Source organism: Pavona decussata, unplaced genomic scaffold (assembly GCF_977016875.1).
Source record: "Pavona decussata unplaced genomic scaffold, jaPavDecu1.1 SCAFFOLD_300, whole genome shotgun sequence".
Classification (NCBI taxonomy): Eukaryota; Metazoa; Cnidaria; class Anthozoa; order Scleractinia; family Agariciidae; genus Pavona; species Pavona decussata.
In genome coordinates this window covers 1,117,278-1,142,787 of record NW_028145697.1, presented here as the reverse complement: position 1 = coordinate 1,142,787, position 25,510 = coordinate 1,117,278, and the positions used below count along the sequence as shown (strand labels likewise).

At 40.1% G+C, this 25,510-nt stretch overlaps 1 protein-coding gene and 1 long non-coding RNA gene across 5 annotated transcripts; one reads left to right on the top strand and one right to left on the bottom strand.

Moving 5' to 3' along the window:
• Positions 1 to 11: 11 nt before the first annotated feature.
• Positions 12 to 4,755, bottom strand: LOC146454519 (uncharacterized). 3 transcript variants are annotated; one of them, XM_085095437.1, is made up of 2 exons: positions 3,200 to 4,755; positions 12 to 1,007 (listed from the first exon to the last, which is right to left on the bottom strand). In XM_085095437.1, the coding sequence occupies exons 1-2, from the start codon at positions 3,255 to 3,257 to the stop codon at positions 649 to 651; spliced, it is 417 nt and encodes a 138-aa protein (XP_084951563.1). In that variant the 5' UTR covers positions 3,258 to 4,755; the 3' UTR covers positions 12 to 648. The 3 variants fall into 3 exon arrangements, 2 of the variants coding, with proteins under 2 accessions (XP_084951563.1, XP_084951562.1); XM_085095436.1 differs by having other exon boundaries at positions 3,550 to 4,755; XR_014859256.1 differs by having other exon boundaries at positions 705 to 1,007; positions 4,124 to 4,755.
• Positions 4,756 to 4,881: 126 nt separating this feature from the next.
• Positions 4,882 to 23,858, top strand: LOC146454518 (uncharacterized). 2 transcript variants are annotated; one of them, XR_014859257.1, is made up of 5 exons: positions 4,882 to 5,015; positions 5,130 to 5,184; positions 15,712 to 19,638; positions 19,776 to 19,830; positions 23,440 to 23,858. It is a non-coding gene; the product is annotated as an uncharacterized LOC146454518 (long non-coding RNA). The 2 variants fall into 2 exon arrangements; XR_014859258.1 differs by lacking the exons at positions 4,882 to 5,015; positions 5,130 to 5,184 and having other exon boundaries at positions 19,527 to 19,638.
• The last annotated feature ends 1,652 nt before the right edge of the window (positions 23,859 to 25,510 follow it).

Below are 25,510 nucleotides of genomic sequence, written 5' to 3'. Positions count from 1 at the left end.
AGTTTTGAGAATCGTCCCGACATTTTTGGGCAGGATTGTGATATACCCCTTCCTAATGACGTTAAAAAGGATTTCGTCTCGTTGTCAATAGAACTTTACTCCGAGAATATTAAATATTAAGGATCGCATATTAGTGGACAAGGTAAGCGATGAGTAGAAACGGGCGTAAGAGATCGAGATGGGGGGGGGGGGGGGGGGTGCTATTGGCGCGCGAAGAGAAAGATGATTGATTTACTGCTCATCTCAAGTACACGGTTTTGCCGCCTAAATTTACTACCACGTGGAAAATCCCAGTTGTTACACAAGTTACATTAAGTTCGATAATATCATCATCACCATCCCTAACCGTGGCCTAAGGGAGCCGTAGGCACACCTTTAGAGACCAAAGCATGCGCTTACAATCCCATCGTCGATAGGCCATTCTTGCCGCTGGAACTAGTGCACGTCCCGTCCACTCTTTAATACTTATAAGCCATGGTTTTCTTAGCTGTTGTTCCTCCTTGTTTGCTGGGGACCCACCCATGCACAACGATGATAGCCAAAGGAAGGGTGTACTGATACCGCATGACATTGTCGAACCAATTAGACCTTCTTTGCTTTGCGTTTGACAGGAGAGTTTCGATAATAGAGTGAATGCAAAGTAATCGTTCAAAAGAAAAGGGCTCCAGTTCGCACGCATGAGAAAATTAGCAAAACGCTGACCATTTTAGTACGCACTCCTCTGTTGCACATGTCGTTTTCGCAGCACGTGACTCGGCAGTCGACTGAGAAGCCGCGCCTCTGTTTCTCCGCACACGTGGGAATTCGTGCGCCATCTCTCTCGTAGATTTTACATTCGTACTCCTTTGTGCAAGTCTTGAAGATGATGCGCTCGGTTGTGTTGTTATTGTTGAACGCCATTTCTCCCTGAACGCACCTGTCATCTGCTATCTCACAATCTTTTGCTACCATTTTACTGCGGCAGTCTTCCCAAGAAGTATGCGTGAAACATTCGTAACACTCTGTACCTGGGATAGATAAGAAAAAGATCACGCTTTAACAAAACTTGGTTTACAATGACTTTAACAGTCGTTATACAAAGACAGATACAGTCGAGTACTGGTCGACCGTTACAGTGCGACGCGCCTTACCGTGGACAGATGACAAACGTTTTTTTTACAAGTTAGCCATAAAATACAAAATGACATGTTTTCAATAATTCGTTGTTGCGTCACTTGCCTGTTGGACTTTGCAAGGAGGCGTGACCGTCAATCAAATTCGCTATCCTGATCGGCTAACTTGTAAAAGAAATTTTGTTGGGTGGCCACGGTAAGGCGCGTCGCACTGTAAACCGGCTGGCGAGTTCAGTGCTAATTCCAGCCCCCTATAGCTATACAATTAGTAAATTCACTCCTTCAGGCGGCTGGTATACCTGAGGATGATACCCGAGGGTGGAAGATTGTCCGAGAACATGATGAACAGTTGGCCGAGAACCGAAGCTTCGACGAACACTGTGAAATTTTGAGGACAATCGAAGCCGAAAGCATTATTAATTGATTTACCAACAAGCCGGAAAAGGGGGTTTATTTATTTTACTGACGATTAAGTTCTAAAACGCGCGTGCGTTCCCCAAATCAAACTGACTGGCTGAGTGAATATTTCAGTTTTTAAAAACTCGGTGGTTAAACAAACAGGTCACATAAAATACAGCACAGTAGCTTTGATATCATTGAAAAATCACACTTTGGATTCTCAGTTCATCTCCACCAGACTCAAGATTTAGAACGTAAAACAGACTGCTAAAAAGGAGATAACCCTTTGCGATAACGGCTTTAAAGGCAGCCTCTTCGTCGGCCGCCATATTTGTTACGCAATGTTTACTCGGCCAGGACCGACGGGGGTTTTTTTATGCAGACAATCCGAATTATTCCTAGCATTCCGTACCAACCATTCTTATTCCAGAATTGTGGATAAAAAAAGGCGCCCCAAGAGTTTTAGGATGTAGAAGTCATTCTGATTCAACTTCATTGTTTAACACCTGAAGCGAGTGACTTAATTTTGTCCACAGTTTTGGCTTATTCAATTTTGTTTAATCGTGGGTAACTTATAAATAGTTTAAAGACTGGACTCTTGGTTTGTATTTTAACGCTCAGAATACAGTAACTAAAAGTTACACTTTAGTTTTATCCACACACTCAAGAGTTAGAACCCTGTTATTTAATTCATTTGTTGTTTGGCACTTGGAGCGAGCAGATTAACGATTTTAATTGTTTTGCCCGTTATTTTACTTTGGCATGCCATACAAACAATTCATTTTATTTATTGTTTGCTTCTTTTTTTACGTACCGCTCATGAAGACGATTTCACTTTACAAACAACACTTAACGTACAAACTTGGTTATTCCAATTTATTTAACTAATCCATTTTTCCCACTGGCAGCAAACCCGAGTGGATTTATGTATTTCTCAATTTTTTTGGGTAATCTCATTTTGTTATGCATTCTAACATAAAACAGCTTATTTTTGAACTTTTGTTTCATCGAGCCTCTCTTTAATTTTACTCGAATTGATATATTCATTTTTGAAATCTTGAAATACAAATCTCTCGACCAATTCAGTAATTTTAGTCGTTATTTGTCTTTTATGAACGTTTTCAAATAAAACCTTTGGTTTGATTCCAAGGCGTAACAAACACGGATAGGCGATTATATGATGTTAATAATTTAAAGCGTTCTCGTGAAGAAATAAAGACCACTTTTAGTCATACTTTTTGACAACAAAACTGGTAAACTGAAGACAAACTGAAAATGTTATCTTATTATACGCGTAAAACCTAAGCCCAGTTTCCTTCAGAGGTGGATCAAGGACTATTTGAGGATAAAAGCAAACCCCTGCATTTATGGCTGACATACTGTTCAATAATCGATGACATGTGTACCTCTCATGTTGTGATAAAGCACTCACAATTGAGTCTTATTACTGTTAATTCCCATGCTGTCAAGAAGATGTCGTTAACGTAGTGTGAAATGAAGAAAAATTTAAGCCCTGTCTTTAAATCTGTTTGTGTGCTTATCATGATGTGCTGCTAAAGACCCTCTGATCTGATTTGACAAAAAACGAAAACGCTTTAAATGTTGTAGTAGTCCTTACTAATTTCTGGCTTTGTACTCAAATAAAACTGAGGCTATATATTCTGAAGCGTTTACAACAATTAACTCACCTTTGGCAAATGGTGCAGAAAATATAACAGAAATAAGTAGACCCGCAGCAAAGTACATTTTGATAATTTTTAAGCTCGACGTGCCTTCCAGTATTTCAGATCAGTGTTACGTAAGTGAATAAAAATCGAACTCTTTCAAGATATGGTAATTGCAAAATGGTTGGACGGCGGGGAGCTGTAATGTAAATGCGTCATATTGTTTAAATGCAAAGGAATGTCCCGGATGTCATGAGAGGTAGGAGCCAGTAGTTAATTAGCTGGACCATACTAAGGCTAGAGGTAGCGAGAATGTCAACAAACAAAAGCTCGGTAATGAACAAAACAATGGCTTTCCACGTTTAAAAACTTACCGTGACTGAGAGCCAGATTACCTCTAAAATTAAAGTAGGGTAGCTCTTGCAACAATAATTTTCCAGCCTTCTCTTCAGTGTAATTTTGACGTAGTTTCATGTTAAAGCCTGGTTTCCATATGATCTTAATGATCTTCGATCGGTCTGCGACACGATCAGCGCCATGATCGGCGATCGGTCTGCGTCATGTCGCAGACACAACAGACACATGTCCCCATTTGCCATTACAGCGACAGCAGACAAGCGTACCCTTAGTGCAAAAAAGGCGCCAGACATTTTTCTCAAGTCTGATTGGGCAATACATGACACGTGTTTCAACGCAAAATAGTGTGTCCCCGATAGGCCGCAGATCGTCTCAGACAAACGTTTCTATTAGAAACTGTGTTAGTCAAAAGTGTCGTAATGGTCGGGAAAGTAAAACTAGATTCTACTTTCCCGATCGCAACGAGCGTGTGTCGCAGATCACCGCAGACGCCAGGGACAAATGTTTCCATATGCCTGCAACGTGACGCAGACCGATCATAAGGAAACAACGCTAAAATAAGCTTAATCTAGGTAATAAGCAAAGTCTAACCGTGTCAAGGAAGCAAGAGTACTTAACTCATCGTGGCACCGCAATTCGCTCTAAATCTTCTAACCTCCTCAGCTGCACTGGTGTTGACCTGTCTTTTATCTGCAAATTAACGAATCCATTTCTTCGCCCAGCAATATTTGTAGTTGTTGGCATCCTTGAACTTTTTGCTCTCATGGAGAAGTTCTTGGATCCGCGGAGTTCAATTGTCGTACAGGTTGATCCAGCTTACATCTGCTTGCGTGTCGAGACCAAGATGGGCTGCGTTTAAGCTATGCACTTCTCTCCTTCTCTCTCATTTCTTGTGTTCTTATCACACGTTTCTTGGCGGTTTGCTGTTTATTTCATGGTGCGATTTAGTTCGAATGAAAATAGACGTTTGACTGAGCATCCAACGCGGGGAGATTAACCCTTAAAGCCCAAATATTAAAGAGCAAATTCTCTTATCTTGTCCCATACTTTTCTTATGAAATTACTAGGGAGAAGTTATTCAAATATCAAGAAAATCGCCTTGGGTGATTATATCGTTAATTCCCATGACCTCAGGGGTTGAGAAACCATTGATATTTCAAGGAGAAATTTGATGCTAATCATTGTTATGGCTTAAAGGGTTGATTACTAAATTTGGCTCGATCTAAAAGAAACAGTAATCATGTTCTGGACATGTGCCGAATATACGTGCTGATCACAACATCACAAGCAAGAAGTGTGACTAGCAGTGAGTCTCATGACATGACAAATAACACGAAATTTGATCTCACTACTGCACACATACTTCTAAATAAATTTTCTTGCTTCTTTAAAGTTCAAGCAGTAGTGTTCAGCTTGAAACACGATCAACACTAACGTTTTCTCCAGAGTCGTTAGCCGTGCTACAATGTCTATGACAAGCGAGGTACATATTGTTTATTATTGTTAATACATTTAGCTGCTTAAAAAGTCTCCTGCGTGATCATCTCGTTACAAGATATTTACCTCTGATAACATTTTCAATATTTCTATTTCGCAGGACAAAGCCCAACTCCAAGCGATGGAGGAGCATTCCGAATCAACTGATCACAAAGGTAAAGGAAATATAATAGTTTCTTAACAGGAACGAATCGCTTTAGAAATTTTATTGTACAGTGGAAAAAATACTTGACTTACTAAACGGGCCTTAAAAGGGCACTATCACGGAGATTTTGCTGTATACTTTTCGAAACTGTTCAATTCTTTGACTTTGGACCTCTTCTCAAACGAGAAATTGTTCTTGGAGCAGCGGGGGCTAAAAAAATGTAATAAATTCTCTGCACAAGAATAAACTTTGAAAAAAGTTGAGCCATTTTTCCAAGATACATAAGAGGGACTTGAGAGAAGTGGTCAATTTTTTTAAAACTGCAACCTATTTCCATCCTAACTATCAGCAACCAATGCAAGGATGAATGATACTAGTTTCTGTGCACTAGTAAGGTTATTGTTAACCAAACTGAACCATTATTTTGACGTTTACGTCTGTACAAAGACGTTTTTTGGCTGTTCAAAATGAGTGAAAATAGGTGACATCCTTGTAAGAAGGGCATTTATGAGGCCAGCATAGCCGTAAAACAGAACCCAAGCGACATAGGCATTTTTTCCGTCACTATCAAATCTATTCTCGTGTCCGGATGTTTGTCTTCTGAGAAAACCTCTGATACATTGGTTCTCCAATCTGATTGGTCAATGAAAATCGTTCGATTTAAGTCGCGTCAACCTTTTTTCACCTTTGCTTTCCATGCACGTAGACGCATGACCTACAAAAAAAATCAGTCCTTCGATGAAAGATTTTTCTTGTATCGATTTCAACTTAAGTCTCACTAAACCGCGACAAATTCTTATGACATACATTTTTTTAAGTGTAAAAACAAACTGCAAGACTGATACTACGTGAAAAAGTTGACTTTGCGAGACAAAAAACCGACAGAAACCGACAAAACAGGGCTGCAACCGTAGACAGCTGATTCGTTCTTATTGGAACTCGTCAGTACGGTGTAGCAGTTAAGGACGTTCGCGCTAAAATGTTTTAACATTGTTTTTTTTTCAAACTTCTGCTGCAGTTAGTTTATGAATTACTTACTTCTGAAATGCAAAAAAAAAAGAAAAAAATGGGGGTCACCGACGATATGACATCTGCAAGTTTGCGCTTATTTTGAGAAATCAGTCCTCGTCACTCGATATGACCTCACCGGTTGTTGATGCAAAATTTTTATAAACGAATCGCTGGAGACAAACTTCCATTGCCAAAGTTAATTTCAGAGGATCTATTAAACAAATAAATTCCACTTTTATTATCCCTAAAGCTACAACTAATCTTTAATAATTGTATTTCCACCCCAGAAGTGGCCCAAAATGTACGGAGTTCGATCGCGCGTGGGTAGATAAATTAAAACAAAAATAGCTTCCCACATTGATTTTTCTTTCGTTTGATGACAGTAAGCAGATATCGGTCAAAGAAGGTTAACCGTCTAAAACAAATTGGGGGTCACCGACCTTTTAAAACCGCAAAATCCAGTTGAAGTTGTCGAAGACGTGAGAAACTTACGGAAGTCACGTTTTTGCTTGACAGGTCGGAGAAGCACTGGAACCTAAACAGGGTTATCTATCCCATAATTCACAGATCACAATGGTTGCTCGATCGAGTCAATTGTTTTCGTTCGAGTGTGCTGTCAAACCTCTGTTTGTTTAAGTTGGTTATTCTACCTTCAAAACTTTTACAGCTGTTAAGCCAATGCCAGGAAAATGCATCTATAGCCGTGAGCGAGGCGAAAATGTGAGAAGTAAGCTTATTTATTTACCTAGAATAGGCATGTGGAGATTGATTGTACACGCCCGGTGTAGTCAATCGATAAAAATTGATATCGGAAAATCATTCGATAAATCGATATCTATCGATAAATTGAACTTAAACGATATCGATTTTATCGGTTAATCGATAAAATTCGATACTCACACGCCGACGAAGTGTTAATGTTATCGATTTTATCGAATTCATCGATCGTTATTGAATCGATAAAAATTATCCTGTTTCCGTTGAGGGAGCGTTTGATTGTGACTCTTTAACTGATTTCAAAGGCGGCAATGAAATGATTTGTTGACAAACACTGTACAAGAGACCAAAGAGACTGCATTATGATTTTCTTCCTGATTTTATTGTTCGATTAACCGGGTTCGTTTACAAACGTAAATTATTTTTCCTTTTCCGGGTTCTCGGCTTCAAGATTGTTGTCTAAATTTTTTCTCGTCCTTTGTTCCGTTGGTTTTGAAACCACGTTTAACCTAAGAAGTATAGGGAACAAGAAGAATTTAGATTACGAATACGAGGGCGTCTAGATGATTTGTTTATATCTTTACTCAAAAAATCACGAAAATCTTTCCCTTTAAAGACTGGGTGAAAAAGAAACGAGCGTGCGATTGTGGCATCAACAAATAAATAAAACAGTGGAATAATCAACTAGGGATCTATATCGGATTTCATTCAAATACAACACACGCTGAGTAATACTAAAAGTTTGTAGAAAAGATGAAGCAATTTATATCGTTTTACGAACAGGGAAGTAGTTATAAGTGTCTCTGCGAGTTCTTTAATATCTTTAGGTGTTTCCGTTTCGAAAATTGGAACGATAATTCAGTTTCGATAAAATCGATAGCCCTGATTCAAAAATCGATAATTATCGATTACTCACAACGAAATATTTTATCGATTTTTATCGAATTTCGAAAAAATTAATCGATTTTTATCGCTTGTTATCGAATGCTATCGATTATCGATATTATCGATTGACTACCCCGGGTACACGGGATTGGTGATCAATAAAATTGCTTTCTTGTATAAGGGTAAGACTTTCTTGTTTACTGTCAAAACTTTGACGAATAGACTAAATAAAGTATTGCATTTCAATTATTTTATTATATCGAGAGTCAAGTAAATATATTAATCTCTTGGCGCGAAATACCCGCAGGTATCGACGCCTTTTCTTGGACTTTTTGTTGCAACCTTAACCCGTCTAATCGTTTCACGTCGATTTTTCGTTTCAAAACTGTGCAACGGAGATGAATTTCCCCCTTGTTAATGGTGTCACGTCGGCCGACATGTGTGTTTACCTCCGGCTTCCTCCGTGTATCGTCAACCATGAATTGCGCGTGACATTGCTTGGCGTGTGCGTTATCTGCTCGCTAAAGATGCGCATAAACAATTAGCGCGAACGTCCTTAAGAAACTAGCAACAGAGCCAAGACAAATAAAATGCAACAAAACCCATGCCCTATCAAGTTTCGTACTTTGAACCTGCCCGTCCCCGAATCACGCGCTGCCACATCACGTGCCTCAGGGAGAAAGCTGAGGCAAAGCATCGAATTCCTGTCTCGCAAAGTCAACTGTAACGTTTTATGGTCGTACGTCGGAACGATAGATAGAGAGAGACGCGAGTGCTAGTCAACTCCTAGTTTAATGCAGGCTTCTGTGTTCTGAGAGTTGCAATGAATCAATAAAGTACTCTTATACAAACACGCGATATGCGTGGGGTAATCAGAGGTGTCGATTACACTACTATAATTATCATATCAAGATCACGTAAGTTAGTGTCACAATACAATGTCACAATCCGGTATCGTTACATCTCCCTTTTCTTAAAGTTAAGTATTCATGACATAATCCTCATGCCAAACTGGTGGTTCCTTGATACGGGAGGACCTCCGCAGTTGGACAGCAGGCTGGTCGGGATTGATAGCCAATTCTGCGTCTTGACTTGTGCTGGGAGGCTTTGCAGTCTGTGGATGGTCGTGCGAAAGATCTTCTTCGACAGAGGGAGGTGGCGGTGTCTCAGCAGTTGTTCTGAGCTGACGCCTGTTGCGACGGTAGGGGCGACCGGAAACTTCTACTTCATACGAGCGGTTTGGAAGGATCTTCACACAACTTCCAAGAGACCATTTAGTTTCACCAGGGAGTTTCATTCTGATCGCTTGACCTGGCTGTAGAGGTGTTAGCGGTTGACTCTTCGAGTTGTACCGCTGCTCTTGTATGGCTTTGCGCTTTGCCAACTTGTCTCCTGTCTGGCTGTCTACTTTTGGCTCCAGCAGTTTGGTGTGGGTTGGCAACAGCGTTCGTGTTCTTCTTCCCATCAGACGTTGGACTGGTGAGGTTCCTAAACCTTCTGACGGGGTGTTTCTCCAGTCTAAGAACGCCAGTAGAGGATCTTTGTTGTCGGCTCGTGCTTTCTTCAGCAGCGCTTTGCAAACTTTCACGGCGTTCTCCGCTTTTCCGTTCGACTGAGGGTAGCGTGGGCTTGAGGTCTTGTGCTCAAATCTCCACGTCTCGGCGAAATTTGCAAATTCAGACGAGCTGAATTGTGTCCCGTTGTCTGTAACAAGGACTTCCGGAATACCATGTCTGGCAAACTGGACTTTAAGTGCGTGGATCACGCTTGCTGACGTTATTCGTTTCAGTTCCTGTACTTCGAAGTAATTTGACCAGTAGTCCACCATTATCAGGAACTGTTGTGGTCCAAGCTCGAAAATATCAGCTCCAACTTTGGACCATGGGCGACTGGGCATTTCATGTGGCTGGAGTTCTTCTCGGCATTGCTCTGGCTGGTATGACTGGCAAACGCTGCACTTGGAAACGTAATCTTTGATTCTTGGCCAGTAGAGTAGCTCTCGGGCTCTCCTTAGGCATCCACCGATTCCTATGTGCGACCTGTGGATTTCTTTGAGCATATCAGCTCGCAGCGATTGAGCAACAACCTGAATGCGATTTATTACCACTCAAAGTGTACAAATCAATCACCGGAGATGACACTGTCGAAATGCTCAGGAAATGCAACAAATCAATCGTTTCCTACACTGGTGAACGAAAACAAATCGCCGGAAAGATAAACCTCCCAGTCTGGCATAAGGACAGAAAGAAAACTCTGACTTTTAATGTTGTAAATGGCGATTATCAGCCTATCCTATCACTCAATACAAGTATCGCGCTTGGAATCGTCACGCTAGCCGATTGTGACGTATTATCGCTCACGATATCGCCAGAAAGTAACACGATCCTTGAAGAATACAAAGATGTGTTTGAAGGACTTGGAGAACTTCCAGGCGAGTACAAAATTATCACGGACGAGAGGGTAAAACCGAAAGTTCACCCCCCGAGGAGAGTACCAGTTGCAGTACGCCCACAAATCAAGGAAAAGTTAGACGAATTAGTACAGCGAAACGTCATCACACCAGTAACAGAGCCAACAGAATGGGTCTCAAGTATGCTGGCAGTAATAAAGCCGAACAAAATTCGAATTTGTTTGGACCCAAGGGATCTGAACGAAGCGATCAAGCGAGAGCACTACCAGATGCCTACCATAGAAGAGGTCGCTACTCGACTTGACAAAGCTAAGCTTTTTACAGTGGTTGACGCAAAAGACGGATTCTGGCAGAAGAAACTAGACCGCGAGTCAAGCTACAAAACGACGTTCAACACTCCCTTCGGACGCTACCGTTGGCTTCACATGCCCTTCGGTATCAGTTCCGCTCCAGAAATATGGCAAAGAACCATGCACGAATTTGTGGAGGGGCTTCAAGGCGTAGAAGTCATTGCTGATGACTTTGTTATCGCTGGTTTCGGCGACACCACTGAAGAAGCTTCCAAGAGCCTAGAACAAAATGAGCGATCATTCTTCACAAGATGCAGAGAATGGAACTTGAAACTGAACAAACAGAAAGTCAGTCGTGCTCAAACAAACGTACCATTCATGGGGCACCTGCTCACTCCCGAGGGACTCAAACCCGACCCCCGGAAGATTGAAGCGATCGTTGCCATGCCTGAGCCAGAAGACGCCACAGCACTTAAACGTTTCCTTGGAATGGTGAATTACCTTTCTAAGTTCATGCCGCATCTGAGCGAAATGACAGAGCCGTTGCGGAGATTAGAAGATAAAGAAGTGAAGTGGCAGTGGATGACGCAGTACAGTATCGCGTTTAATACTGTGAAGAAGTACCTGACTGAATCTCCAGTACTCAAGTACTACAACGTGCATGAAGAAGTTACCATTCAGTGCGACGCATCTGAAACAGGTCTGGGAGCTGTCCTCATGCAGAAAGGTCAGCCAGTGTGTTACGCCTCAAGAGCGCTCACAGACACTGAAACCAGATACGCCCAGATCGAGAAAGAGCTTCCTGCCATCGTATGGTCTTGTCACAAGTTTGACCAGTACATATATGGCCGAGACATCGTACACGTCGAGTCTGACCATGAGCCTTTACAAGCCGTATTCAAGAAGCCTATACAGCAGTCACTCAAACGACTACAGAGAATGCGTATGGCGTTACAAAACTATTCTCTGGACATTCAGTACAAGAAAGGCCGTCTAATGTTCATTGCAAATGCCCTGAGCCGTGCCTACAGGCTTACAACCGAGGACGCCCAGCACGACAGCAGTGAAGTACGCGCCTTACGAGAAGTTCAGCATGAAGATGGACTTTCTGTATCGCCCAACCGACTACAAGAGTTCAAACGAGTCACAGCAGATGACCCAGAGATGCAGCTACTCATTGGTGCGATACACAAAGGGTGGCCATTATGTCGAAAAGACTGCCCTGCAAAGCTTGTACCTTACTTCGACAGCCGAAGCGAGCTAGTTGAAGATGGTGGACTGGTTTATCTTTCCGGCGATTTGTTTTCGTTCACCAGTGTAGGAAACGATTGATTTGTTGCATTTCCTAAGCATTTCGACAGTGTCATCTCCGGTGATTGATTTGTACACTTTGAGTGGTAATAAATCGCATTCGGATCCAGTGTCCACTTGAAAACGGACTACATTTCCGGCCTGTCGTCGGTTGACGTACAAATTTACAAGGGCTTTGCTCGCACGGCTGGGCTGTTCTCCAACAGTGCAAATTTCATATTGATCAGGTCCATCATCTAATTGCACGGTAGCAACAGTCTTGCTTCGGCAAAGCGATTGGTAGTGATTCATGTTGCCACATCGGTGACATTTCTGACCAAATGCCGGACATTTTTGCTTTGCGTGTGACGTTCCACATCTGCCGCAATTACCACGCGATGTTTGTTTTTGATGTTTGCTGTTTGCTGCACGCGATGGCATCGACGGTCTGTTGCTTTTCGAGCGACCCTGTTTTAACGCATTGACGTTTGCGCTTGCACCCATCAGCTTCACTTGGTGCTCCGTTTGTTCGGCTGCTTTGATAAGATCGACGGCTTTTTGCAGTGTCAAATCATTGTATCGAAGCAGTCTCTCACGCATCTTGTCGTCTCGAATTCCTAAAACGATCCTGTCACGCAAAATCTCCTCTGGGGTAATGTCCTCGTGTTGGCAGTTTTTAGCGATTGTTCTTAACTCTGTAAGATACGCTGCGATATTCTCGCCAGGCTCTTGCTTGCGATTGTTAAATCGGTAGCGTTCGTAGATCACCTGTGTTCGCGGTTCGCAGTATGCGTCAAACTTTGCTAGCACGTGTTCTATTTTGGTTTCATCTTCGTCCTCTCCCCATTCAAAGGCATCGAAGGCTTTCGTGGCATCTTCTCCAATAACTGACAAGAGCGTAGAAACTCTTACCAGTGGCTCCTGTTTAGAAATTCCTGTGGCGATTTCATATCGTGACCACACTTTCTTCCACGCTTTCCAATTTGTTGCTACGTTGTCGTCCATGACAAGCGCTTTTGGCGGTGGCAAGTTTGCAGGAGGCATGAATATTTGTGCAGGCGGAGCGGGCAAGATTTCTGGAGCTTCTCCTGGAGCTTCTTCAGATATCCCTCCTGCCGGCATCGTGGTTCAGGTTCTGTCTGACACCATGTAACGTTTTATGGTCGTACGTCGGAACGATAGATAGAGAGAGACGCGAGTGCTAGTCAACTCCTAGTTTAATGCAGGCTTCTGTGTTCTGAGAGTTACAATGAATCAATAAAGTACTCTTATACAAACACGCGATATGCGTGGGGTAATCAGAGGTGTCGATTACACTACTATAATTATCATATCAAGATCACGCAAGTTAGTGTCACAATACAATGTCACAATCCGGTATCGTTACATCAACTGAATGTAGATGGATAAAACCATCTTAACATTGAAACGCATGGACAAAACCATGCTTATTTCATGAATCACACATTTTCTTTTGTTATTCAACATCCTTTATTTAACTTACATACTTCATGAATATTAAACTAACTGAAACGAGGGATTTATACAGATAAATCCCTCATTTACATTAGCAGTACTGCGAGAAACGCACTCATCAGGTTGCTTCTATTGTTCTCCGTTTCTCACCTAAGTGTGACGGTACTAATTAGCCGGCGTTTGTCCCCTTGAACAAAGGATCGCCTTCATGAATAATTTCATGAAATAAGTCAGATAAATACCTCGAACGTCGGTATTAATCCATATACATCCCTCGGGCCTACGGCCCTCGGGATGTATATGAATTAATACCTCCGTTCTCGGTATTTATCTCTTACTTAAAAGGCACAGCATATCGGATTAGCAGAGTTGGACGGCCCCAAAAAATAAAGTAGACGTGAAAACTGCAAAGGACCGCGAACGATAATTCTGCTAGTTGACGTAGGATCTACAAGAGACCTAATCAGCCAAAAATAAACTGTATAAACACAAACTGCAAGGCTGATACTACGTGAAAAAGTTGACTTTGTGAAAATATTTGCTTAGGAATGAAGCGCACGCACTTTGGCCAACATTGTGAACAAAACATTTGCGGCGGCCTATTTCTTTCCCAGAAACTTAAAATCGTTGGTCTTTAAAGATTGATACGGTGGGTGAAAAATTAATTGATCTTGAAAACCCATCCTAGGCAATTCTTGGGCAAAGTGTTTTTGTTACAAATGTTGAGCATATGCAGTTGTGCTGTGTGTTACATTCCTGACACATGAAAACAGATTTTACAAAATGTTCTCTACCGAAGAGAAGATCTGGATACGAGATTACAGAACGCCTATAGTGTCTTAAGTTGCCCTTCCTCAAGGCCGGCTTGCCGTGTTTTAACTAAGTGTCTATCCAATCGACTTCCGGTTAGACAGCTCGACTACAAGGGCAAACGAATCGATCGATTCGAGTCGAATCGCCATAATCCTAGACGAATCGAGTCAGATTGGGTGTATTGGACAACCCTCGATCTTTTGTGATCCAAACATGTAGAAAAATACGTCAGTTTCAGTTCCTCTGTTCCCAGGTCACTTTCTCCCGGTCTTCCAAAGACATCTTTGTGTAATTGGAATAGAGATTCATATGTTCCGATGCTGGAAATTTAAGTTCAGGAATGTTTCGAGAGACTCAAATTTTATTTCCTAATTTTACTGGCTGTTGTTTGTTTTACAAAAAGTCCATGCTAACTCTTTTTCGCATTTGCTCCTTCGAAAACGAAAGAAATCATTTTACCATCGATACGAAATTCCAGAAAACATTTTATCGAACAAAATTGTGGATTTCATTTCTTTACGACTGAATCCCAATTTCTAAAGCGATTAAGGCCGCTTCCGAACAGATATCGACCAAAATGAACAATTCGGTGCACTTAATTCAAAGTCTAGGCTATCCTACATAAACGTTTTGTAGGTTGTCGTCTGGTTGGTTTATTATTTAGGTCTTTTAATTAGCGTTAGTTCTTTAAATAGACATGATTGGGAGTTCTTGCCGACCCCTTGGCTAGAATCATTGTGTTTGAACAGTCTGTTGAGAGTTTGTTGAGATGCAGTTGTAAGATGGCATGTGCAGTTTTGACCGCTAGAAGCGGAGTAAGTCAAGATTGAAGTCGCCAGGATAAAACACAAAAATGTCAGCCAGAGTCTTAACAGCTTGGTACTTCAAAATAAACGCAAGTTCGCTCATCCCCTTTTAAACGATTCGCTCTCAACATCAATTGCCGCCTGTTTTCATGAACACAATTCATCAAAGCCATACACACTTTACGGAACTGTGAATTAATTCAGGGTGGATGCATCTCTGCCAGTTTAATTGCAAAGCATATTGGGCATGCAGATTTCGCACGGTGCAGTCTGTCGTTTGATTGCATGCTACCATGCGAGAAAGGAAGGGGGGAGGGGAGGGGGATCCGCAGAAATTGGGTTGGTGTTTGTAGCGCGCTTCAATAAACCGTTAACTTTCTACTAAAATTCACGTTTTTGATCAGTGCACTTCTCTAGACACAAAGTAGTGTTTAATTAGAGCGGTTTTCATTTGAGTATCGTAAAACCAAAACCAAATTAATTACTCTGGCCAATCACAACAGACGCAAAAAAGCGGAATGAACCAATCAGAAATCAAAGCAAAGATATGTAACCGACACCAAACGAGGGAAAACGCGTTCGATCAAGGCATGTCTGGTTTGAATTTTTCTGCTGATTGGTTGAGAAGGAAGCAGGTGTTTTGTTGCCAAATTATAGGGCGAAGTAAAGCAAAACCAAAACAAACGTGAAATTACTTTCGACACTCAATTGAAAACCGCTCTCATAGGACAATAATAATATTGGTAATCTTGGAACCTGGAGTTAAAAATCATGACATTAAAATTGAAAAATCAATGCAACACACTCATGATTACTCTCGATCTTTTTGCTTTCATCAGGCCTACTGCCAATGCCTTCAAACATCCAGGAAAATTTCCCTCTTGCATTTGCGATGCTGGAGAAGGTGCCCGATATAAAGCGGAGAGTTTATACTCACTATGAGAGAGGAATGTAGCTGAGATTGCATGAAGCCCTGCTTAAACTGTTGTACCCAGAAAGTATCCCTTTACTTTGCAAGATTGTTACTCGTCACGGGAGTAAACCTCTCATCTTAGATGATAAACATTGTCAGTGATGAAAGATATTTACAACGCAATTATTTTGGGTTAAAATGGTTTCAGGAATTTTATTTGGTGTTGGGGCTTGTTACAAATTGTATTTCGGTTTAAGAAATATCACAGAAAAAGAGCAGTTGACTCATTTTCTTCGTTAGGCAGCTCTCTAGAGATAATACTAATCAATTTCTAGTCTCACCTTGTATTTTGAGTTAGTTGTTCTTAATGTCTGATTACCGTTTAAATTTTCTTGCCTTGACCTCGGTATGAGCAGCGGTTTCCGCAGAAACACTATTAATCGCAAAGTTATGTTTAATTAAGTTTTACAACAAATGATAACACCTTGTTACCTTACTTTGATAAGTTTTTGCTTAACTTGACCTTTCGTCGGTCCTTTCCAGGAAATAACTATTGCTCTTATTTTAATTTAATTTTTTTTTGCTTTTCTTGGGTTCTTTTCCGAATTTATGATAGTTGATGTACGATTTTAAAAATGAAGATATCCAAATAACAATATCTGTACTTTAGAGCGGTTTTCAATTGAGTGTGGAAAGTAATTTCGCGTTTACTTTGGTTTTGCATTACTACGCTCTGAATGATTGGTTAAGAAAACTTGCGCCACTTTCCCAGCAAATCAGAATTCAAACCAAAACCAATCATGTTTTCGCCGCACTTGTTTTCCCGCGATTGGCGCCAGTTACATGTATTTGCTTCGAATTCTGATTGGCTCGTTGTGTTGTTAACATCTCTTGCGATCGGCCAGAGTAATTACTTTGGTTTTATTTTTGTTGGTGTTTTTAAAAGTAAATACTATGATCCTAGGGTGATTATGAAAATAAATATCCATTATATTGTTGTAATTCTGCTATAAACCACATACTGAATATATATAATTTGGGGACCAGTACTCACTTAATTCATGGAAAAGTTTAGCCAATCGTTTTCGACGAAGTCAAGGCTAACACCTGCAATAAATCGACTACTTGCACAACTTTCAAGCAACGACTTTAGTATTTTTCAGATTATTTTTGTGAAACTTTTCTGTATATGTCTTAACCTTGTAATTTTTATATTGGTAGTGACTGGACAACCCAAGCTTTACGGTGAAATTTCACTATAGGAAAATGTCTAATGGTCAGCTAACAGATCGAAGGCATGGATGCAAATAAGCTCCCTGTAGCCAATCACCGAAGGATTACGTAAGCTTTAATTTATGTTGGTTGTCTAGTCAGTATAAAAATGGGTGATATCTAGTTTAGCGCAGAATTGAGTGTGAAGCAGAGTGAACTGACTTCGTGTAGTCCTTATGCATAATAAAGAAGAGTCACTGTAAACAATTGAGTCCTTTTGTTTAAACGAACCAGCTAATTCCCCGAAATAGGTATTTCACCACATTGCATAAGGTAAAATTATGGCTGCCCTCATAGAATCTATAATCCGTTGAATCTTTCATGCAGTAAAATAAGTCGGTAAATCTCCTCGAAATTACTCTTGTTTAAATCATGATGTAAACACCCGTATCTAGGAAACAAGCTGATCGGATAATCGTACAAGTATTTTATGTGGATCTCTGTCGTTACATTGTCTGCATTGGATTGCGTGAAAACAAAAGTGGTTAATCACCCTTGGAAATGGTTCATATTTATTGAAAGTTAGCTCTTAAGCCTGGTTTACACGTAGACGCAAGCATAAGAATAAGCACAAGCACAAGCACAAGCACAAGGATGTTTACACGTGCGATAAGCATAAGCATAACGTGACATACGCAAGCGCAGAAGCAAGCAAATTTGGCGCAATCGCGCAGCCGGGCTGCCTTTTGGCGCGAGATTTGATTCCAACATGGCGGAAAATGGCAACGCATGAGTAACTAGATTGTACGCTGACAACTTGTCAATGTTTTTCAGTTTCCTTTCCTTGCGCTTATGCTTATGCTTGCGTCGTCCCGGTTTACACGTACGACGCAACGACGCAAGCATAAGCACAAGCACAAGAGAATGGAAATCGTTCCATTCTCAAAACACGAAATTGCTCTTGGAACAGCGGGGACTGAAAAAATGCAACAAATTCTTTGCACAAGAATAAACTTTAAAAAATTTTAATCCATTTTTCCAAGATACATAAGAGCATGAGGGACTTGAAAGAACTGGTCAATTTTTTCACGTTGCTACCCATTTTCATCCTAACCATCTGCAGCCAACGATGAATGATATTAGTTTCTGTGCACTAGTAGGGTTATTGTTAACAAAATTCAACCATTATTTTGACGTTTGCGTCTGGTCAAATATGTTTTTTGGCTGTTCAAAGTGACACTGAAAATAGGTGACACCCTTTAAGATGCATTTCTGAAACCGCATAGCCGCAAAACAAAACCCAAAGCGAAACAGGCATCTTTTCAGTCACTATCAAATCTATTCTGGTGTCCGGATGTTTGTCTTCGGAGAAAACCTCTGATACATTGCTTCTCGAATCTGATTGGTCAATGAAAATCGTTCGATGTTTGTTGCGTCAACCTTTTTCACCTTTGCTTTCCACAAGCGTAGACGCATAACCTGAAAAAAAATCATCTTGGCACTTCAGTCCTCCTGTGAAATATGTTTCTTGTATCGATTTAAACTTAAAGTTTCACTAAACTGCGATAAATTCTTATAACATACATTTTTTTAGTGTCGTTTCCCTGTTAAAAGACTTGAAGTTTGGAAAAATATTTCCTTGGCAATAGAGCGCACGCACTTTGGCCAACATTGTCAACAAAACATTTGCGGCGGCCTACTTCTTTCTCAGAAACTTAAAATCGTCGATCTTCTTTAATACGGTGGGTAAAATATTACCGATATTTATAAATTGATCTTGAAAATCCATCTTAGGCAATTCATTGGCAAAGTGTTTTTGCTACAAATGTTAAGCATATGCAGTTGTGCTGTGTATCAAATTCCTGACACATGAAAACGGATTTTACCAGATGTTCTCTACCGAACAGTCTGGTTACGAGATTACAGAATGCCTATAGTGTCTTTAGTTACGAAATAGAATTTCTTTATTTGGTTTAGTTACTTTAGTGGTGTGATCTAACAGCTTGTGACCGTCATGTTGATCTTGTGATCCAATTGTGGATTTCATTTCTTTACGACTGAATCCCACATTAAAGCGTCCTACCTAAAACTTGCCAGTAGACTGGGATATTGGCAAATTGTGGGTAATTTCCAAGATAGCGAACAAAGCTGTGAGCATACAACGCAGTGAGATTAACCCTTGAAGTCCTTATATGTTAAAGAACAACTTCTCCTATCTTGTCCCCATACTTTTCTTATGAAATTCCTAGGGAGAAGCTATTACATTTTAAGAAAATAGCCTTGGGTGATCATATCCTTAATTCTCATGACCTCAGGTGTTGCGAAAACATTGATATCACAAGGAGAAATTTGAAGCTGTTCATTGTTACGGCACAAAGGGTTACTTAATTTAGGCCGATCTAAAACCTGCGAAAACAAACTGTGATCATGTTCTGGACATGTACTGAATAGACGTGCTCATCACAACATCACAAGCAAGAAAATAACACGAAATTTGATCTCACTACTGAACACATACTTCTAAATAAATTTTCTTCCTACTCTAAAGTTCAGGCAGTAGTCCCTCAGCTATAAACAGACAACCAACACTGACGTTTTCTCCAGAGTCGTTAGCTGTGCTACAATGTCTATGACAGGCGAGGTACATATATTGTTTATTATTGTAAATACATTTCACTATTTAAAAAGTCTCGTTTGTTTTAAGAGACAACTTTCATCTTCTTTTCTCGTTACAAGGTATTTACCTCTAATAACATTTTCAACATTTCTTTTGGGCAGGACAACGCCCCACTCCAAGCGATGGAGGAACATTCCGAATCAACTGATGACAAAGGTAAAGGAAATATTATAGTTTCTTATCAGGAACGAATCGTTTTAGAAATTTTTATTGTACAGTGAAAAAATACTTGACTTCTTGGGTTCAGCGTTTTTGTGCCTATAAGGAAAGTAGCATGGGTAAAATAGTTCTTTTTCGTCAAGGAACGAAAAACGTGGTTTAGAAAACAATTTTAAACTCCAGGATGCCTGAAAAACCGACGGCAACTTCATTAGTTCAACGAGAACGGTCTCTGTTTCCTAAACCGGCTTTTTTGCAACCGGAAATGTCAAATAAAGGATCTAAACAGATTAACGTATGGTCCAAAAATTGTCTTGAGCAGAAAAATGAAATGAGAAAAAAAAACATATTCCAAACATTTTTTCTTCAATATCCTTGTATGGTGCTCTCGACTAATTAGATAAGTGGGAATAAAGACAAAAAGTAGAAATAGAAGTGTTCGCCCGTTCTGCCACGGCAATAGCTAGCGCTCGTCTACGTTATATCCCGAAATTAAACCAAATATGCTGTTAGTTGAAATCCGATAATTCTCGAATAGCATTTAGTATACGCTTGCGTCCTGAAAGGTGGATACACTGAATGGAGCCCTTTCCTAACATTGGCTTATTTCAAACTATGAGTTCATATCATTAGAACTGTAATTTTTATCTCTGGCTTTCCGACGCTTTTTCTTTAGTTTGAATTTGTCCTCTTGTTTCAGTTGGTTTCACGACTATGCTTCTTATGCCGCAAGAAACACGACGTTGCCGGCCTAAAAGAACAACTCACAAATTAAAGCCATTACCGGTAACTAAACGGGCCTTAAAAGAGCACTAACACTGAGATTTTGCTGTATATTTGTCGAAACTGTTCAATTATTTGACTTTGGACCTCTTCTCAGACACGAAATTGCTCTTGGAGCAACGGGGGATGAAAAAATGTAATAAAGTCTCTGCACAAGACTTAACTTTAAAAAAGGTTAAGCCATTTTTCCAAGATAAGGGGGACTTGAAAGAACTGGTCAATTTTTTTCAAGTTGCAACTCATTTCCATCCTAGCCATCTGCAGCCAATGATAAATGATACTAGTTTCTGTGCACTAGTAAGTTTATTGTTAACAAGACTGAACCATTATTTTAACGTTTACTTCTGTATAAATAGGTTTTTTGGCTGTTTAAAATGACATTAAAAATAGGTGACACCCTTCAAGAAGTATTTATAAAGCCAGCATAGCCGCAAAACAGAACCCAAGCGGAACAGGCATCTTTTCAGTCACTATCAAATCTATTCTCATGTCCAGATGTTTGTTTTAGGAGAAAACCTCTGATACATTGATTATCCAATCTGATTGGTCAATGAAAATCGTTCGATGTATGTCGCGTCAACCTTTTTCACCTTGGCTTTCCACAAGCGTAGACGCATAACCTGCAAAAAAATTATCTTGACACTTCAGTCCTTCAGTGAAAGATGTTTCTTGTATCGATTTAAACTTAAAGTTTCACTAAACTGCGACAAATTCTTTTAACATACATTTTTATAGTGTCGTTTCCCTCTTAAAAGACTAAAACGTTTCGTGAAAATATTTGCTTGGCAATAGAGCGCACGCACTTTCGCCAACATTGTCAACAAAACATTTGCGGCAGCCTACTTCTTTCCCAGAAACTTAAAATCGTTTTTTTAATACGGTGGGTGAAATATTACATTTACATTTACATATATTAAATTTATTGCAATAAAATGATCTTGAAAATCCATCTTGGGCAAAGTGTTTTTGCTACAAACGTAGAGCATATGCAGTTCTGCTGTGTGTCACATTCCTGACACATGAAAACAGATTTTACCAGATGTTCTCTACCGAACAATTAATGAGAAGATCTGAGTACGAGACTACAGAATACCTACAGTGTCTTTAGTTAGGAAATATAATTTCCTTATTTGGTTTAGTTATTTAAGTGGTGTGATGTAACAGCTTGTGACCGTCATGTTGATCTTGTGATCCAAACATGCAGGGGCATCGAACGAGAACTTACATTAGTTCAAGAAAAATACGTCAGATTTTTCCTGTGTTTCTGTCGCTTTTTGCCGCTCTTTTAACGACATCTTTGTGTAATATGATTCGAATAGAGATTGATTTGTTCCGAAGCTGAAAATTTAAGTTGAGGAATGTTTCGTGGGACTCAAATTTTATTTCCTGATTTTACTAGCTGCTGTTTGTTTTACGAAAAGTCTAGGCTGAACCTTTTTCGCATTTTTAACGACACGTTTGCTCTTTCGAAAACGAAAGGAATTAGTTTACCATCGATACGAAATTCCAGCAAACATTTTACCGAACAAAATTGTAGATTTCATTTCTTTACGCCGGACTGAATCCCAATTTCTAAAGCGATTAAGGCCGCTTCCGAACGATAAATAGACCGAAATGAACCATTGGGTGCACTTAATTCAAAGTCTAGGCTATCCTACATAAACGTTTGGTACGTTGTCGTCTGGTTTGGTTTATTATTTAGGTCTTTCAATTTATGTAGTTCTCTAAATAGACATGCTTGGGAGTTCTTGCCGACCCATTGGCTTGAATAATTGTAATTGAACAGTCTGTTGAACAGTTTTTTTAAGCTGTTGTTCTTTTCGACTTTTCATTGGATAACCGCGTTATTGAATTGTATGGCCGTGTAAGCATATTTAGGTTCACTTCGAACGTTTAATCCAAAGATTTCTAAATCATTGTGAACACTCAAGAATCTAGTTAGTTGAGAATAATCGGAGTTAGTTGAGAGTTTGTTGAGATGCAGTTTTGACCGCTAGAAGCGGAGCAAGTCAAGATTGAAGTCGACTGGAGAAAACACAAAAATGTCAGCCAGAGTCTTAACAGCTTGGTACTTTAAAACAAACGCAAGTTGGCTCATCCCCTTTTAAACGATTCGCTGGACATCAATCGCCGCCTGTTTTGAACACAATTCATCAAAGCCACCCACACTTTACGGAACTGTGAATTCATTCAAGGTTGATACATCTCTGTCAGTTTAATTTCAAAGCATATTGCGCATGTAGATTTCACACGGTTTAGTTTGTCGTTTGGTTGCATACTACCCTGCGAGGGGAAAGGAAGAGGAGGGGGATGCGCAGAAATTGGGTTGGTGTTTGTAGCGCGCTTCATTAAACCGTTAACTTCCTTCAATCCAAAGTGTTTATTTTTTCTCCCACCCTGCTCACATTAGACCCAAGGCCTGATCAGCCTGCTTATTGATCAGTGCACTTCTCTAGACACAAAGTAGTGTTTAATTAGAGCGGTTTTCATTTGAGTATCGTAAAACCAAAATTAAATTAATTACTCTGGCCAATCACAACAGACGCAAAAAGCGCAATGAACCAATCAGGAATCCAAGTTAAGTTTGGTTTTGGTTTTGCTGCTGATTGGTTGAGAAGGAGGCACGTGTTTTGCTGCCCAATTATAGAGCGAAGTAAAGCAAAACAAAACAAACGTGAAATAACTTTCGACACTCAATTGAAAACCGCTCTAATAGGACAATAATTGGTAATCTTAGAACCTTGAGTTTAACATCATGACATTAAAATTGAAAAATCAGTGCAGCACACTCATTATCACTCTCCATCTTTTTGCTTTCGTCAGGCCCACTGCCGATGCCTTCAAACATCCAGGAAAATTTCCCTCTTGCGTTTGCGATGCTGGAGAAGGTGTCCGAGAAGTGGAGATGTCATTCTTACACTGAGTTTGGAGTGGCCTGAGAATGGATGAAGCCCTGCTCAAACTGTTGTACCCAGAAAATATCCCTTTACTTTGCAATTAAGATCGTCACTCGTCACGGAGTAGACCTCTCATCTTAGATGATAAAAATTTTCAGTGATGAAAAATATTTACAACGCAATTGTTTTGGGTTAAAATAGTTACAGGAATTTTTTTTGGTGTTGGGACTTATTACAAATTATATTGTGAAATCTACTGAATCTACATCAAGCAATAGTATCGGAATAGTGCAAACTAGGTATAAATTTAAGGGGATTGACTCATTAAAGCCTTTTCAGTTGGAATTACGTGTGCTGATAATTACAACTAGTATAATTGGAACTATGCCCGGCTTAATGGAGTTGTGTAAATGGAGTTGACAGGCCTGCAAGACTTTCACGTGCGTGTTTAGGCCTAAATAAACGTTTTGCTCTCAAGGGTTTATCTTTTTGAGACACCCTCTATGAAACAAGATGCCTATACTGGCATTTACGCGTGATGCTGTGGCTGATTAATTTATTCCAGCTGTATGCTTTGCAGATTTATAAAACTATCCTTGCTCATGGAATAGTTTGAGTCACGACGATCGCGTTACGTTGTTTCCTAGCTTGTGTTACGCAACTCAGGGTTTCATCGGAAATTCCATTACGATAACGTAAGCTTGTCAATGACCTCTTTTCAGTCTTCCATCGTGATCTAAGACTGTCAAGCAAACCCGCGATAGGGGGGGGGGGGGGCAATTAACCCATGTTTGGGTATAGGGGTGCCGCTGGGGGGTTGAAACCCTGACCCTGTTTAGGACAAAAATAACCTTAAATACCTACCCTGTGTAGGACAGCGCCCTCTATTTTAAGACCCTATTTAGGACAAAGGACAACATCTATCTCTTGTGTTACACAAGTGTTTATTGGCATTAGTAATAACATTTAAAGGCCCACGCATTGAAACGCGAATACCAATCAAAACAGATAAAGTAATACACTTCCTAGAAGTAATGGCGAAAAACCCCAAAATTTCGCATTAACAGCGGTGAACCTTAAGTGGAAACTCAATTGACGTGAAGCATTGTTCACTAAAATAAATAAAGACTAACGTCTCCGATTTCATCTAACATTAAAATATGAAAGAAATTGAATCTTCCACCCTTGCCTCGATATGCTCGATTTCTACGGACAGCCGCTCTTCATTAAGAACATTCTTAGTAAGCGAGCTAAAAACTTCGGTTAACTTTTAACCGTGGATTAGCTTTTAGCGGCTTTTGAATAACTTAGTCCTGGAATAAATCGATTTACCAGAGCTATCTATGACTACCGCTGGCGTGGTTTGATTTGCGCACAGAATACCATTACGATCGTTGAATCAGTTATGACATAACAGTTTAGAATTGTAAGAACAAAGAGGAGGAACACTTTGGAACAGACATTAATTTTGTCTTCATTTTAAGTCTTGTTGGGCTGCGCCAATAAAAGGAACATGCAGTGCATGGGAACTAGTTATGATGGGTGTTTCCTTAACTGCAGGTAAGATTTAAAAACTAAAGAACTGATAAAATAAAAGGATTGCTCAATTTAATTTTCGTGAATTAAAAATACAGTCGAAGCTCTGGTAAGCGACCACACCGGGAATCGGAAAAAGTGGTCTTAACTAGTGCTGGTCGCTTACGCGAATGCTATGTCGTAAGCGACCAAAAGTGGAGCGATAGAAGCTGGTCACTTACCAGAGCCTTTAGTATAAAGCTTCCTACCTCGGTCTCAGGGTATAAACAATCTTGATCCAGCCGTAAATCACCCTGAATTAATTTCAGATTCAAGATCCTAATCTACAAACATCATGATTAGGCACTGCTATTGAAGTTTATATTTTTATTTAAGAGTTGCCGTAATGAGTATCAGAATCTTTGAGAAGTCGCTTACGAGAGCTTAAAAACAAAGGAAAAGACCAGTTGGTAATTTCCAAA